The 18,863-nt window shown below is 35.3% G+C and overlaps 1 protein-coding gene across 2 annotated transcripts in view; it reads right to left on the reverse strand.

Annotated features, from left to right (window-relative positions):
• LOC120624811 (Ca(2+)/calmodulin-responsive adenylate cyclase-like) overlaps positions 1–18,863 on the reverse strand; it is a 138,392-nt gene that overhangs the window by 41,642 nt on the left and 77,887 nt on the right. For both annotated transcript variants that reach the window (XM_039891565.1, XM_039891564.1), the window contains exons 6-7: positions 5,410–5,521; positions 3,502–3,629 (exon numbers count right to left, since the gene is read on the reverse strand). In XM_039891565.1, the coding sequence (XP_039747499.1) occupies positions 3,502–3,629; positions 5,410–5,521 (240 nt within the window). The remainder of the gene's footprint in view (positions 1–3,501; positions 3,630–5,409; positions 5,522–18,863) is intronic.

Genomic DNA, 18,863 nt, shown 5'->3' on the forward strand with positions numbered 1-18,863 from the left:
CACGTCTTCGTTGGATCGCTCAAAATAAACGATTTCTACGAGCATTGACATAAATGATAACGACTTTATCTAAAGACTTGTGACGGATAGACATACAAGTGCACGGACACCGTTGCGTCAGAAGTCAGCTGCCACGAGATAAGCTTGCCAGAGAGAAAAACACAGCTTACATAATTTACAAGCTCCACCGGTGTTGATGAATTGTTTAGTGCCCTGCTACGTTTTGGTACAAGTATAATCGGAACGATTCCTATTTCATTCTATGCTACAGTAGTTAATCATCATAAACAATAATTGTTTCGTTGGTCTGGTGGGCCGCATGTTTTGCTACGGATTGCCAGTGGTTATATTTACGTGTCAGGTCAAAAACTGTTAGGTATTGGATAGAAATTCTGAAAACCCTCACATTCCTCTCATAATTTACATACCCTCACATAATTTTTACGGAAAGCTGAACTAGCTATTACAGAAATATTGGCATATTGAGTTAAATACGCTCCAAATTGCAATGTTAGCAAACCTATTTAATTAAACAAATAAATAAATATAACAAGAAAATATAAGAATCGCTATATTGCCCCAAAGTAAGCGTAGCTTGTGTTATGGGTACTAAGAAGACTGATGAATAATTTTATGAATAATATACATAAATACCCACTTATTATATACAAATAAACAGCCAGACACTGAAAACATTCACGTTCATCAAATAAATATTTTCCAGTAATAATAATAAATAAATAAATATACTACGACAATACACACATCGTCAACTAGCTCCAAAGTAAGCGTACTATTGTATATTTTTATGGTTAATATAAGTACATAAATACTTATAATATAAATATAAATATAAACACCCAGATACTGAAAAACGTTCATGTTCATCACACAAAGTTGTGGGAAACGAACCCACGACAAACTGAATAGTAATTTTAAATATTTAATTTTATCTGGATCTCGGGGATTAAGAGCCTACCTGCCTTGCGGTTCGATGGTAGATTCGTAGCCTCTTGGGTACAGGGAAACAAACAAAACTGTTTCCCCTTTATATTATCAGTATACTTAGATACGTGATTTAGATTGTTAATATTGTCAGTACTTTCTTTCATATTTGTATTACCGGTCCGGTAAGTCAAAAACAATCATCCTTAGTATTAATTTTGATGGCATAGACATTACATAGATAAATTATGCCTACAGGTATGTAGAAACGGCGTCAACATCGACAATATATATTCATATGTTATGAGTGGAACTGACAACAAGAGTTAAACGAATATACAAGCACCGTAAGTACATGTAAATTAATATTACCATTAAATTTAATGAAACGTTAGGTATAAGGTCGTGTAAGAGATCTTTTGAAATAGATGATACGGTATAATCTGTTGTTTCGTGTTAAAATACAGAGCTTTGAGGCCGTACCTTTTGAACTTAAATATTCAAAGTGAGGGTTTAGACTATTTACGTTAATATAATATGTGAAGTCTGTTAGAATATATTTAGAATACCTAGCTATAAATTATTTACGTATGAAGGGATACTTGTAAATAAATAAAATTTCGCATAAAAAATAGTGCTGTAGAGTAGGAAACTTAAAAGCGTACCGGCTGCCGCATAATCGTGGACTCGATATCGAGTATCCAATGCAAAAAATTGGTGCTTTGGCTTCTAGCTCAGTTTTGCCTGCACTCACTCTGGCACAAGTAAGATTGCGGAGTTAGTTAAAGGCGTGTGTGGTAACAGTAACTCGGTAGCTCGCGCATTTTTCAAAGTGCGAATTTTGTAATCGACATGAAGGTTGTGGATTTGCGGTTTCACTTAAGCGAGCCATTTAATTTTATCACTGTTTTTTTTAATCCCGTGGGAACCGTTTGTTTTCCTTGAATAAAAATCGCCGTTGTTTCAACTAAAATGGCAAAAATCAAGTCAATTGGTTGCTTAGTTAGGGCGTAAAGTAGGGACAAACAAACAAATACATTTTCGCACTTATAATATTAGTATGGATGTTCAAAACCACAGGAGTGCTCCTCGTTGTATCGTGGTTTTCCTATTTGTAGGGAGATATTGTGCACATTTAACATTATAAATACCAACCAAAGAAAAAATAATAATGTGTTTCTAATATAGATGAAAAATCATAATGTGTTTATAAAATAATGTATTTTGTGTTGCCGTCAGTTTTAGCACAGACGTATTATACATATTTTGGGCAGCATCAACTAAAATTTATTAATGCTCCGTCCATTAAAATTTTATTAATATTTCAGCTGGCGCCAAATATGTAAACAGTTGACATTTTTGTCATATAAATTATTATACAACATGTCATGATTTGCGACGTACAATTTTCGGTATATATCGTAACGACCAGCGAACGAATTATTTCCGTACACTTGGTTACAACTTATGAATGGACGTCTCGACTTTTCTAAGGTCTATACAGAGGATACGGGGTCGCCACACTGAACACCTTTGGTCCCTAACGTCCATCAGTTCTCCGAGCTATGTGCTCCGCCCATTGCAACTACAGCTAGATGGCTTGCCGAGAAATGTAGTTTACTGAGATTGTTGTACATTAAAATACTTCGTACCAGTAGTTTTGGTGCGTAGCCACAAATAATCGCTGCCAGAATGCAAGATTTGAAAACTTTAGGCTTCAGGTACTAAGGATAGTTTGGCGAAAAGCACAACACTGTAGAGTTTTGAAAGATCTATGACAAACGCTGGTCTTCCATCAAACCTTTTACCATACAATTTTTCGCAAGGGAGTCAACCCCAGAACTCATAATAGAAATTCAAACAATGCTAACAATTAGACCAAAGCCGCAGAAATTTCGATTTACCTAGCTATGTTAAACTTCAAACTCTGAAGCATAACAATATAGTTCTATCGGTATTCGTACAAGAAACATATCATAGATTGTGTTCAAGAACTATTTGACCTCATTTCTAACTCGGCAATTTACCATCCAACTTTGGGACATCTTAAAAGTTGTGAATATTCTATAGGCAAGTCCAAAGCGCTTTGTTTACACGTTTCTATTACGCACTGCAAATATCCGGAATGCTCATGAACTTCGCTTTTTCCCACCAACTATTATTTATATAAGTCAAATGTAGAGTAAATAGACATTTTCTAGGGAAGTTCTCTTTGGGCTGCAACATCACTTACGTGTGATTACTAGCGATAATCTAAATTTAATAAAAATTTTATATCCGACTCGCTTGCAGTTTAAATGGCGTCTATCTTTATAAACCAAACAGAGTTACCGTAAATCCTTAGAACATTGAAAGCGTTTTAAAGCCCGACCGCACCGATGCTTGTAGAGAAGTAAATACGCCTTCGCTTAGTAAATAATCATCATCAGTCAGGCCGTTCAGTTAGAACCTATGTACACGCTAAAGAGCGTGACCCCTCGAGGGCCGCAGCTACGGCCATACACCGACAAAATTCATAATCAGGCATACTAGTTTTTATATTCAGGTATAACTCACGCGATTGCATCGATCATATCGAGGCCCATCTCGACGGTGCAGCGTGCGTGATCTGACCGCGCCTCGGGCAGTCCAGAGACGCAGTAGTAGCAATCTCCCAGGATTTTAATTCGGAGGCAGTGATTATCCTATGAACAAAAAAATCTATTAATAATATATAATTTATGAACTTAACAAACCCCCCCCCCCCCCCTACTTTCAGTATATTGTAGATTATTCTAACAGTCAAGCCCTTTAATTTGATTTTGATTGTGGTAGTGGACATTTTAGGTTTGAAATTTGTCATAGTAAATCGTAATCTACTAGTCAAGCCCTTTCATTTATTACCCATATTGAGAAAAAATATGCTATCCGCCATTTTGTGCCAGCGGCAATCTTGGACCGATTTTCATCAAACATAGCTAAAAACACTCCAGACTAATCCAACATTCAAACAAAAAAACAAAATCAAAACCGGTTCATCTGTTCGGGAAACACGATGCCACAGACACGCACTGACAGTACGTCAAACTGAGAACACACCATCGTTTTAGCGTCGGGGTTAAATATAAAACAAATTAAATGATGAACAAAAGCTGGTTGCTTAATTTTCAAAAAAGGTTAACTTCTAGGAAGAGCGAATAGCTTTGCTTGAGTTATTATTGAGGCTTTAGAAACAATTAAAATCTGTCTGGAAGAAGCATATCTAAAGCGCCTGCGTAAATCATGACCTTTGATGAATTATATTATAATAAGGATTAGTCGCTTAGAAGGGCATAATTACACACAAATACACTACCTTTTGCCCTAAAAGAAAAAGTACTGTCGTAGTTGGATGGTTATTTTATATCTATTGTGATTATATTCTTGTTTTTCGCACTCTGCTGCTGCACGCTGACAAAGGAAACCATTTGAAAAAATACCCAATGGCTAAATTACTCTTCTTATTTATTTCCTTTTGTAACAGTTCACTGAAACGTGTTACTTAACCACACTGTCTTTATAAGTATAGCTCAGACTTTAGCTAACAGATTTAATATTACATTAAAACTTTAAAGAAACCTCTCTCGTCGAACTTCTAGGCGAACCATCCCTACGCTACGCTATATAAAATGCAAATCTTTTATAGCCCGCTAGGTAAACATTGTTTACAAAGTTTTAAAATTAGTTCATCAGCTAAATATGCATACTATTTATAATGGAGAGACACTGTGATAAAAATAATTCTCTGTGGAAATGACCGTACTGCTAAATTTATGTAACCTTCGTACATTGCGTCTGCAGCCGGTGCTGGTGATTCAAACTTCGAGAGATTACTTTCAAAATTTAATTTCAACGTGCACCTGGTGTAGAATGTACCTACTTTCCTCATGTAGATACATTATACAGAAAGTTTCTGAAGAGAGATTCCCTGTTGAGTCAGCTAAACGTGGAAGTGTGTAGAATTTACCTATTACCAATTCCTCCATCCTACGCAAACACAATTTGTTTTACCTGTGAAGTTTACCAATACTTGTTGTTTGAACACTTGTAACTTTAGCTTTAAGTTGACGAATGTTTATAATAACAACGCAACCTATCCTACACACACACCTCATAATATTCGGAAGAATCAAATTTATAATAAATATATAAAGCAGCTTCTTAACACCACTTTTATAAAAGCATTGTTCATAAGTTCTACGAATAACTCCTACAATCAACGAAGTTAAATGTAAACATTTCAGCACACAACAAATGTAACTGAAACCGTTCTCATGTCCTTAGAGAATTTCTCATGTTAACGAAGGACTCGAGAAAGAGTTCTTAAAAAAAGGTTTCCTTTGTTGTTTTAACTATATAAGCACCGATGCAAGAGGTAAGAATGCTTGGAGGTTCGTTATCTTACAACAAAAAAAAAAAGAAAAGCTTAGTAAAAGTTGTACTCACGTTTGCTAGTTGGTCGAACCTGCCGAAAAGCTCGTTAAGTAGCCGCACCAGCTCTTGTGCACTGCATTGTGATGCCAGCACCGTAAATCCGACAATGTCAGCAAACAGTATACTGTAACAAACAACAAGTATTTAATTTAAAAAAATGAATAAAACTCCCCGACGCAGTAACCTGATTGATACCTAGGTATATTGACGGAGTTATGAATAAATATCTAATTCGCCATTTTGTGGTGACGGCCATCTTGGATTTAAAATTTATCATATGGAGTTCAGTATTGTACTTGTCAAGCCATTTCGTTGGTGGGCAAGAAGAACTTGCACACAAAGGGTTCAATACGAAACACTACATAGTTATTAATATTATCAACATCGGGAAAAAAACAAAAAAACTGTTTTTTTGTTTGCTAACCCGTTGCATGAGGATGTCCTCCAATTTTAAGTTTTTAATTTTTTTTATTTTCTCTTAATTAAAAGAAATACACATGTAGTGAACAAATTATGTCGCTAAAAATACTAGAATAAAATGCATCTTTAGTAATATTTGATTGGGTTTAACACGACTGCAAATCGCTGGAGCATGGAGATTTGCTTAACATTCTCAAAAATGTTGTCGGTTGTCTTTGACAGTTACACGTCAGTGAATAAGCAAATTGAATTTCGTAGTTTTATGTTGGTGTTGTTTGTATTTTGCAAGCTCATATTTTTAGGTAATAATCTTTTTAAAGGATAAAAAAAAGAAGTCGTCTGCGTCAATATCTACCATCTTAATTGAATTCGTTGTAGAACTGATTACTGAAACAAGATTTTAGTTTAAATATTTTATTTTGGGTTTGAATAATCTTAGTTGACAGTGTTCACAAATGCTGCCAGAGACTTAACGCGCTCACTTCTCATAATTTGGTGGGTGATATAGGTAGAACATCAAAATCTCGGAGTGAGCAGTCTGCTTTTGTTTTTATTTATAAAAAAAAAAAAAAGAGTTTTTTCTTAATTTTGATGTACCTACCCAGTGTCACTCTCACGACTAAGAGGAATCTATTGACACCACTCAAAAGAAAATATGACAAGCCTTTTCGGCTCTAGGGCGTGCCAAAGAAATATACATAAATATTTACATAAATCAACTCGAAAAACATAACCCTCCTTCTTTCGCAGTCGGGTAGTAACTAAACGAATCGAAAAGAAACATATTCTACTAAAATCCTACATAATCCCTGAATTGTAAGGCCCATTACTTTTTACCGTAGCGTATAGGGGATCTAGCGGGTATAAAAGGAAACCAAGTTAAAAAAATAATTTTTTTCAAGTTCCACACTTTTATGCAAATACGTACGTAAGCCATCGCTCGTTATTCAGTGGGAGGCGTGAAGTCGGACTATAATGAGTAAGGTCTCCTGCATCTATGATCAAAGAGCACTCAGGTGTTTGGTTGAACCTTCTTTTTAAGTCTCTGCCTACAAATATAGTTACGCTGACAATTTTTTTTTAAGTGGAATTAATAAAAATGATGGTATTTAGGATTCCGTACCAAAATGGATACCCTATCTCCTTTTTCTTACCCTAATCCACCAAAACTAGATTGACCTCGATTAACCTTCATAAATGTGTTCAAACGAACGCTGGTTAAAACATACCTTTGGGAAAATACCGCGATCACATAACATCAGATGAGCACCTGGTCAGGCACAAATAACTATAATAGGTGTCTTCAACAAATACACAAACAAAATCTATAGTATTGCAACTGGAACTCAAAGTAAACATCGGAACGATGTAATTAATTTAAATTAGTACGTGAACACTGTAAATAAACTCCCCTATATCTACGGACATTGGTGCCGATTCTCTACACTAAACTAAATTGGCATGTCTTAAAGTAGTGCTGTCCTTTTCACGTCGAAACATCCAGAAAAGGATGCACTATTTTTGGAGACGTCAATAGTGCAAATGCTGTTATATAAAAATCTTTAAACTTACACTGCATTGGCAGGTCTAAAACAAGGGCTATTCCTTTGAAAAAGGTAGGTCTACTTTAAGACCTATTACTTTAGTTTAGTTAGTAGTATTGACGACTGGGGCAGCCGTGAGCGCGATTTCAAGTGCGAGACCCCGGGTTTGATCAATATCAATATGGGAATTTATTATTTTTGAATTTTCTCTGGTCTTGTCTGGTGGGAGGCTTCTGGCGTGGTCAGTTACCACTCTACCGACAAAGACGTGCCACTTAGCGTCTTACGAGTTCCGGTACGATGTCTCGTAAAAACCAATTACGGATATGGGTTCAATATAAATACCATATCCCTAACAGGTTAGCTCGTTACAGTTTCCAACACACACAGTGGCGAAATTATTGTCTCTTGATCTACTCGTAATTTATTAACAACACATTCTCGAAAGTGCGCAAGACAAACAAAAAAATACTGACGGTAAATTGGAACACTCACTGATTAATATCTTCCGAGTTCCGACTCTGAAATTACGTGTTAGTTATTTCCCATGACGCAACAACTAGTTATTTAGTAGTAGATGATATTTTTTTATTAAGAGCTAGCAGATTTTATTTTTATCTTACCTTCGTCTCCTTCACGAAAATATCGGCAGAAAATTTTTATGTTTATTTTCAGGAGTTTTATCTTGATTAAATATTTGAGACCTTATTTGAAAAACAGATTTCCTGCTATTACGAATTCAATCGAGATTTTGTATTAGGTTTCTGGTTTTGTTATAATGTGCAAAATCGTCGCAGGTAATATTTTTAGAAAATATTAGGTGGCATCGTGGTTCCCGGACGGATGTACCGATTTTGATTCGTTATGTTTTATGTTTAACAACACAACAACTCCCTCAATATGAGTACCACATGAAAGGCCTTGACTAGTACAATAATGTACACTATATCAAAACTCGGGTTTTCTTTTTTAGCTAAGCGAAGCTTTGTTCTTACTTATATGTTCAATAATATAATGAAGTGTAAATAAATTGTAAGGAGCACACCAATTAACTTGGCTTATTAAAAGGCGCTAACGTGCAGTAGCCGCAGTTTTATAACAAGACCAGCCATGTGCAAAGGTAACAATGAAATTTCGTCTCCACTTTCGTTCGGGTCTCGGAAATATCGGTCTGCAAAGTTGGCAGCTTCGATCGGGTCCCCACATTGTTAAGGACACTATCTTTGCCAACTGTTTAACGGCACGCAAGATAAAGTTGGCTCATTATGTACCATTCGGTTGAATTGCTATTTCTTTAACACGTAATATTACACTTCATTCTAACATTATACTCTTTTCGTTTGTTCATCAGCATCATCATTATATCCACCCATTACCGGCCAACTACAGGGCACGGGTCTCCTCCCACACAGTTCACAGTTAGAAAGTAATAGATTAAGTTATGAATCTGACACACAAATCCTAGAAGCACAAATAGCCAGATTACAGACTTCTTTACGTACACTGGCAGTAAAGTTTGATATGTATCAAAGGCAAATGATATCTGAGTACACACAGACTTCAGATGAATGGCATAAGACAGAACAACCCAGTGGTAAATTAACTTCACTATCTACCCATAGTTTTGATAGTATAGGCAGTCATCCCCAGTTTGTGTCATCAGTGTCATCACCCTCTAATGTGAGAAAGGTGTGTGTCAGGTTAAGTAACTCAAAATCACAAAACATAAATATTAATAATAATTCCTTTATTGAAGCAAATGCTCATAGTAGCAGTTCAATAAAAACAATTATGTACAGCGATGAAATTGGATGTAACATGGGCTTATATCTTAACTCTCAGTTGAATGGACACACAGTTTTGAACTACTGTTTACCCAACTCAAATTTAAAAGCTATTGTAGCTGCAATTTGTAGAAATAGGAATATGTTTGACTGTAAAACTAATTTAATTATCATAATGGGAAATAGAGGGAATGTTAACAAACCTGAGCTGATTAAACTTATTGATTCTTTAAATACATTAAATGTAAATAGTATTGTATTATACACATTTCCTTATTTTCATAACTTGCCACACCAAGAAAATACTATTAGGTATAATTTAAATATGACTTTGTACAATTTATGTACATATAATAAGAAATTTCATGTTATAGACTTTAGCAAATGTGCTAATCCTACTTATAATTTGTACCGAGATAGATATTACCTATCACACTATTTTAAACAACAGATAGCTGTTTCGCTATCGTATTTTTTTACCATAACAGCCAAGAACTTGGCTAAACCAGCTGCTTTTATTGAGCAGTGTAATAGTTTTGACATGAAAACCTTGGAAATTATTCCAAGTCATTTTAGTTTAAACTAGTTAAGGAGACAACAGAGGCTTTCTCTTGCTTAGAAAAGCAGACAACTGAGTCTCCCTCAGGCATATATGAAAAAAATTATAGTAAGGGGTTGCACAATGTACTATTAAACCAAAAATATAATAAAAAATCTAATTCTAATTATATCAACTTGGTTCACCAAAATATTCAATGTATTAGAGGAAAAGACTTAGAGATTGAATTATTTTTAAATGATTTTAACATTAGCATTTTATGTATAACTGAGCACTGGTTGAAAACCCATGAATATTTGTTTAATTTTGGTAACCACCAGGTTGGTAGTTCGTTCACCAGGGTTACAGCGATTCATGGAGGCTCTTTAATTTTATTAAATAAAAATTTAAAATTTAAAAACAGAAACGATATTGTTAGCCTTTCTGTTGAACGGACAATAGAGCTAGCCTCGGTTGAACTAGAGCAATTTATAATTGTTACTGTTTATAGGCCACCCTTGTCAAACTTTGAACTTTTTGAAAAGGTAATGGATGAAGTGTTATTTAAAATATCAAAGTGTAATAAAAAGTTAATAATATGCGGAGATTTTAATGTAAACATTTTAGAAAATAACTCTTTAAGTATCAAGTTATTGAATTTATTTAAAACTTACAATCTATCAAATATGTTCATGGAGCCCACAAGAATAACTGCTACTAGCGCCACCTGTTTGGATAACATCTTTACAAATATAATTCCTATAAGCAAAAATATTATTAGTAAATTAGACTCTGATCATTGTGGCACTGACTTTTAAAATAAATCGACGTGAACTAGCTTTTGACGACGTAAACAACTCTCTCGCTAAAGTGGTACAGTGGTTTGAAGCTAATAATTTGGTTCTTAACGGAAAAAAAACCAAGTGTATAAAATTCACTTCACCTAATGTTAAACACGTGAAAACCACTGTACTACTTAATAATGAGGAACTGAAACTGGAGGATACGACAGTTTTTCTAGGAATAACGTTAGATTCTAAACTTCAATGGGGCCCTCATGTAAATAATTTATCGAACAGGCTTAGTTCTGCTGCCTATGCGGTAAAGAAGATACGCCATATGACCGACGTAGAAACTGCTAGACTGGTATATTTTAGTTACTTTCACAGCATTATGTCATATGGAATTTTACTTTGGGGTAATGCTGCTGATATTAGCACTATTTTCGTGCTGCAGAAGAGGGCTGTTCGTTCTATCTACAAAATGGGTCCGAGAGAGTCATTGAGAGATAAATTTAAAGATTTTAAAATAATGACAGTGTATAGTCAGTACATATTTGAAAATTTAATGTACGTCCATAAAAACATTTCTAAATTTAAGAAAAAATGTGACTGCAATAATTTAAACATTAGAAGTAAGAATAAACTTACAGTGCAATATACTAGGTTACATAAAATTCATAATTCGTTTAAAGGAAATTGCATACAATTCTACAATAAACTACCAATTGACATCTTGGAGATGTCTCTTAAAAAGTTCAAAGTTTGTATTAAACGTAAGCTTATAGAAAAGTCCTATTATAGTATAAAGGACTACGTAAACGATAAAAAAGCTTGGGTGTAAATTATTGCTCTAACCAGGTTGCTCTTCTAATAATTTAAAATTACATTGTGAGATGGCGATAACAAAAAAAAAAAAAAAAAACACCCGGCTAAGTTTGTTGTGGGCTTCTTCTTAGACCGGGACGCGTTTGGAACCCTCGTAGCTTTAGTTTTAAGTTTACGAATATGGTTATCGCCATCATCTCACTACCGTGTAATTCTTATGTACGCATCAAAAGTGCCACCTGTGGGCCTACTTGAATAAAGATATTTTTGACTTTGACTTTGACAATGAGGTGTTCAGGCCGAAGTCCACTACCCTGGCAAAGTGCGGATTGGTGGACTCCACACACATTTGAAAACATTATGGAGAATAGTTCTCCATAATGTTTGTAGGTTTGCAGGTTTTCTCAAGATGTTTTTCTTCATCATTGAAGGCAAGAAGGAAAGGCATATAACTTAGAAAAGTAAAAGGAGCGTGCTATTCGAACTCGCTAACAGTAATTTTTGGGAAAGTGGTCTTTAATTATTGTGCGTAGAATTAAAAAATAAGAGTGACAAAAAAAAACTGAACAGATATAAAATTTTGAAGTATGCAATAATAATAAAACAACAGAAAAATCTCTTCTTCTTCCTTTGATTTATGGCTTTTCGTTGTGCCAAAACAGCACAATGTACTTTGCCAGTGTCAAGTAGCTAAAGAAAAATCTCTATTAGGAAACATAATATATGGCACGTAAAATGTAACAGGTACGAAATAAAGATTAAATAAACAACAAATAAATAAAATACATCGATACATATTACTATGCATACCTAAACCATAATGACCTTGTTGAAGAATTTTTAAGGTCCAAAAAGTGTTAAAATACATGAGATTTGAAAATGTTTACCGACGGTGCCTGAAGTATGTTTTGAGGAAATACTACTCGTAAGACTCGTACTTAAAGATTTTGTTGGCTGCAATTTTACCTGCTGGTTATGCAGTCTAAGATGGTAACGAGCTAACCTGTTAGGTACATGACGGTTAAATTTAACCCATGCCCCTAATAGGTTTCTACGCAGCATATCAGAACGTTAAATCCTTTAACCGAATCAAAATCAAGCTGAAACCTTCCACGAGACCAGACTTAAGAAAATTCAGCAATTATAAATTACCAAAATGACCCACCCACCCTGCCGGGAAGTGAACCCAGCACTTCCCACTTAAAACAACAGCGCTCACCACTGCGCCAGGGAGGTCATCAAGATCTATAAATTGCATATTCAATCAAGCATAAACGTCTTTAAACTAAATGATACTGTAAATAAAATATGACATAATCGACGGTTATGTTTATCTAGGACACACGATCCAGTTAGGTAGAATTTCGAGAAAGAGATGAATCGCTGAATTCAATTAAGATTGAAAAGCGGCTTTTGGTTTGGTCTCCAAACTGAGGGTAGTTTGAAGTAATGTCTTATCGCTCCAAAACGTGGTCATGGGCGTCATAATGCTCAAAGTCACTCAGCGGGCAATGGAAATAGTGTTTATTGTGAACGTTCAGAGCGAATCATCATCATCAATAGCCTAAAATAGTCCACTGCTGAACTTAAGGCCTCTCCCAAGAGGAGGGTGTTCCCATAATCCCCACGCTGGGCAAACAGCTTGGTAATCGGTAATAGCACAGAGGACGCTGTTGCCCATTCTTCGTTATTCATTTATCAGCTTTTCAAGGAAAACAAACAGAAATATAATTAATTAATTAATTACACATAAAAGTAATGCCGTATTTTTTATATCACAAAACTCAATGAAGTTTCCACAACTTAGTTATATATAAACAATAACATTAACCACAATTACCTACCAAGCCAAAATCAATTTAAAAAAAAAAAACATGAACTTTAAAGCTTATAATACTTGTTTTGCCATACTAAATTTCCTAAAAGTGCAAGTTATATTCCCTTAGTCGCCTCGTACGACACCCCTCGAGAAGAGAAGGTTGGTGACAACTGTATTCTGATCTGCCATCATTGCACGTCATCGGAGTGATTGTTTGACAAGAATATATTACGTTGAAACCTATCTTTTTTTTCATAAGGATACCCTCATAGATTCCACCGCACCACGGGTAGGTGGACTCTTACCGACTTAAAACCCCACGGCGTTCCAGCTCGTCGACTATCGACTGGGTCAGGGGAACTGTTTCGAACACAACTGCAACATTTATGTTATAACCTAACCTAACTTTAGAACACATTCTTTATAATATATCCCAGCTTAACGATGGCTTTGGCCGATTTTAACACATTTCCGATTGCGATTAGGAAATGTATAGAATTCCCGGATAATGTGTAAACTGAAATTAAATATAACATTTCCTAATGATTTTTAGCACTGTATTCTAGGCATTATATATATAGGCGGATTAACTTGAACACTTTTTAGGTACAGTTTTAGTCACGAAAGTTAAAACCAAGCAGGCACTAAACAATAACCACCCACTGTACCAATTTTAACGCTACAAAAGGACCTACTGTACAAAATTTCATTGTATGCCATAAAAGTAACTGATGCGTTCAGACATTAAGCAGGGAGGTAGCCAGACAATCCCATCAGCTGAATATCCGTTTAGCCTAAAAGGATCAAGCTCGGTAATAGACTTCCTGCCGCCCCGTGCCGTACTGCTGCTGTGACGTCATTACCCGCGCTTTATTTTTATACACTAAGAGTGCATCATCTTATTGATAAAAAAGCAACTACGACCTTAAGCGCAGTTGTGAGCGCCGTGGTCTTAAAATATGTGGGAAGTCCTGGATTCAACCGCGATGGGAGCTATTTTAGAATTTGTAATATTTGAATTGTCTCTGGTCTAATCTGCTGAGAGGCTTCGGCCGTGACTAGTTACCACTCTACCAACAAAGTGCCGCCAAGCGATTTAGCGTTCAAGTACGATGCCGCTTAGAGGTATGGGTTTAATATAAATGCATAGCCTTACCAGGTTAGCCTGCTAGCATCTTTCACTTCGTCATCACATACCATTTGATGAGATTGCAGACCAGTGCTAACTTGTTGTAATAAAAAAGCAATCATCAAGTAATACAACGAATATTACATTTAGTTTGCTTTAATAGACCTTGTGAAATGCTAATATTATGTGTTGGGCTAACATCTACAAATTTTGTCGTCTTAACTCACAGTAATAGGACGAGACAATGGTAGATATAATTTTGGAACTTATTTTAACCTTACTAGGTACATGACTGAAACGTGTGTAGAGAGCTTATTTTGAAAAAAATGTTTAGTTCTAAAAAAACCGGTCAAGTTCGTACTCCACCGGCCCTTACTCATAGAATTAGCTAATCGTAGGTACTACATAAAAAAAACATATTAACAGTAAAACTATATTATGTGTTTTATGTATTAAGTTTAAGTATATGTAAGTTTTACAATGTTTATACATTAAAAAACAAAAGTCATCCTTGTAACTTGAACCTAATTTTTTTTTGCACTTTTATCTGTAATTGTGCATAACATTTTTTGTAACGAGCTCCTGAACTATTATGTAGGTTGACGGTTGTGCAACCACTGCCGTGAAGACGTGCCTCGAAAGTAAATATGCGAATTTGTGTTCGACCTTTATATTAAAATATGATGACCTCAAATTGTCTCTTAACAGTCATGCAGTCTATTTGAATCAAGGAGAGGAATAAAAAAAATATAAATTTGAACGTGTCGGATCTTTATTGCAGTTTTACGGTTGCAAAACACTTACGTACAAGTTTAACAAGAAAGAGTTCAAAACTAAAAGCCTACTACTGCTCCATTATACCTTTGTGAGGTTGAATATATGCTTTTACAACATTTCTAAGGTAATTCTGGACCTACCAATGCATAAATTTAAACATTTATTACAGCGAGGTTACCATACAATTGATAAACGTCTTAATGACAAGGTAGCTCGGTAGCAGCCAGCTCCGCAAACATCTCCCGCAGGATAGAAAAATGATTGTAAATGTTCATGTTGGAAAATAGCAAGTACAGAGTTTTTAGCTGGCTCTTTTCGGTAGAATCTGCTTTCACTCAAACAGACATACTTGTCGTTTCAAAAGTGCCTGTAAAGTAAACCTACTTGAAGTGCTTTCTTTCGATGGAGTTGAAAATTCTCCGGTTTCTTTTTTTAAAGTTCTTAACAGCTTGTACCAAAATATCGGTAGAATTCTAAATGCACCTAATTATAGCACTCATACAAGGTCAATTTCACCTACGAGCTACAAACTTACGTATTACCAAACAGTAACTAAAAGACAGCAGGGCAGGGGAAATTTTTTTAATAATATTTTTCTCTGTTCTGGTCTGGTGAAAGTTATCGGTAGTGGCTAGTTTTCACGCACCATTGTACCGGAACGGTACGATGCTAAATTAAATTCTTCACAGCGACAAAATATATAATATTCTTGACAATATTTCTGAGTGAACATTACTCATTAAATAAAATATTGTCGACAGAAAAATTACAAATTTACCTGTCTCTAATGCTCGGACCGCATTCCCAGAGAACGTCGTTGATTACCAAAACGTGCAGTTAGGTTTTACGGTTATTTATTACATTTTTTGTGTGAAATAAAAATGTACTAATTACTTACGAGTAATCATCATATCAAACCGTTACCAGCCCACTATAGGGAACGGGTCTCCTCCCACACTGAGAAGAGTTTAAGCCGTAGTCCACCACGCAGGCCCAGTGCGGATGGATTAGTGGACTCCACATGTATTTGAGAACATTATGGAAAAATCCTAAGGAAGGCTGGGAGCTTCCTCACGATGTTTGCTTAACCACTAGGCTATGATCGCTTGTACTTACGAGCATGTACCAATAATTGGATATTTTTGTCATTTTTAATTAAGACAACTAAACAGATAAAACCTAGAAGTGGCCAAGTGCACCGAGCTCTCATTATTAATTTACAACGTTCTGAAATCGATTTTGTTTAGTTCAAGCTCTAAACTCGAAGCAAAGTTAATTTAGAATTACTTTTGGAAAAAAATATTGTTTTATTTGACAAATTGTATTATGGCTAGCTTTTTTCAACTTACCCAGTTAAGATTCCAACTAATGAACACGGAATATTTTTGGGATATTTACCGTATTTATTACGCAAAAGTAAAACAATAGAACTTGGCCTCGACCAAAAAGTTCTAGAGTTGTTCACGCTGCGCTGGCGTGAACTTCATATTTACAGAAACATAAAGGCAGTTTTAATGAGTAGACGACGGTAAAAAGTTAAAGTAGTAGTGCCAGAATAATTTTTTTAACTCTGTATTTTATATCGTGGTGTTTTATAAAATGACAGCCTAATGGCCAGTGGGTAAGACTTCGAATTCACTTTCGGGGGGAACAAGTTCTATCTCCGCCTTATTTATACTTTACATATGTAGTTAAAAATTCATTTCTTTCAAATAGGATTACTGTATAAGCTCTTTTGAAACGCCAAGTCTGTTTGTACCGCATGTTTGGAAGGCAGACTTTACCGAGATGAAGCCGGCAAGAAACTTAGCAGTTGCTCTTTTCTAACATTCATCTTTTACAATTCAACATTTACTAGCATGCCTGACTGTTCTCCGTAATGTTCTCAAAGATTCGCTATTAATGATGTATTAATATCTCATTCCAAGAGAAGACTCGTTTCCTGTTTTGGGTTGATTTCAGAATGATTTAATTGAAATGAAGCTATATAACAACGCGTTTTCGTTGTTTTTCGAGGGATTAGCGCGTTCAAAACAATAAATTATTCAGCTCTGTTATTTTAGGATATAATTAGAAATATTTAAAATAAAATTAAAATTAGTAGGTAAAACAAGCATTTGATGAACCTAGGCTAGATCATAACATTATTTAAAAAAATGGTTAGAAAATGACAATAAAAAAAAAAGATTTACTCTAGTTCATTCCACGTATTTTCAAAATGTTTTTCTTTTTAAAGTTTGCACATTTCGAATACGAAAATAAAAGCAAATCCCTCAACGGCGTATTGAATTTTCATTGCAAATATTACAGTGCCGAGTAAATGTGTATGGACCTAAATGTTATATAAACTAATTTCCCAGAGGTTGGAGCTGTTGTTGAGTGGTCGTATTATTTACCTTCAAATACGTAAGAGAGAGATATTAATGATTTAATGCATCATCATCATTTACAGACTATTACCGTCCCAATTGGGGGTGAAAGGGGGAGACTAGTACCAGTCAGCCTCCCCTACCGACGACCTCACCTGCCCGTGCCAGAATCTACTGAGTAGCAACCAATAATGTTCCAACTCATAATTTAAATTAATTATGGTTGAATTTCGACCACACGATAACTAATAAATAGAAATGTTCACGCGATCTACCTAACGTCAGAGTAGTATTTGCAATAGTTTTATTGCTACGATTCAATGCCGCGTATGACATATCGATTTGTTGCAACTGGGGGCTTCGCCAACTTGTACGTCTAGTTTGTGCCGTTACAGTATGACGTCATGAATGCCATTTATATACCAACATCCATACCTCTACTGTTTCTTTGTGTGCTGTAGATATCATAAGAAAGTGAAATATATGCTAAATACACCGTTTTCAAGATGATGTATGTACAGAAAACACAGTGGGCAATTTCGATAGTCCCTCTAGGTTAGTAAGTTTGGTAGTAAGCCAAATAAATGACATGCGGATACGGGAAAATTCTACTCCAATCGTTTTGTACACATATATTTCAAATTTAATATCCGAATATCCAGCATTGCCAACTTTTTTTTAACACTATAGTCTAATGTAGAATTTTTATAAATAAACAATCGTCAATTCAAGCACATAAACAATGTTACACATATCAATTTACTTTCTCATTGAATAATAATTAGACCGGCCTCAGAGTTATTGTTTCTCTTGTTCCTGGATACTTAGATGTTGCACTTTGCACTGTATGAGTATTTCCTTTGAAGTATGAAGGAATCATGCATCGGCCGACTCGTTTCATAAACCTTATTTCATTGCTGTTTGTTATATACGAGTATGTATAGAGTTGCACTTCCCTTAAAGCTATGCCATATACAACCTTGTCAATTTTTAAAATATTGTTAATATGCTATTTGTTACAACCCTTGGAATTAAGGTTGATAATGGCAATGCTGGCTTTGTCGCATCCATAACGCTGTTGTCCATTAACGGTCTCTAGATTTTAAGTCAGCTGGTAAATAACTACATAGATGAAATAACGCCATTTGATTGGTTAACTGAGCCTTAAAAGAGTGGTTATAAAGCCATTTGATTGGTCGCCTAAGCCTGATAATCGTATTTATACCGACATTTGATCGCATAAATCTCATTGTGATTAGCAGGCAGGTAAAAAGACGGGCAGATAAGGTTTGCAAATGGAAAGACTGGCTGGTACTGCTTAGCATGTAGGAGCCTGTTATGAATGTTCGTGGAACCTAGCAGCTCAGCTCCAAAAAATAGATGATCTATGATAGATAGGTATATCTGTTAACGTAATTCTCTACCATTAAGGGTTGTCTTGAGGAGATCGCTTAAAGCGATAAGACCGCCTTTGCGCAT

Source organism: Pararge aegeria, chromosome 6 (assembly GCF_905163445.1).
Source record: "Pararge aegeria chromosome 6, ilParAegt1.1, whole genome shotgun sequence".
NCBI classification, from domain to species: Eukaryota; Metazoa; Arthropoda; class Insecta; order Lepidoptera; family Nymphalidae; genus Pararge; species Pararge aegeria.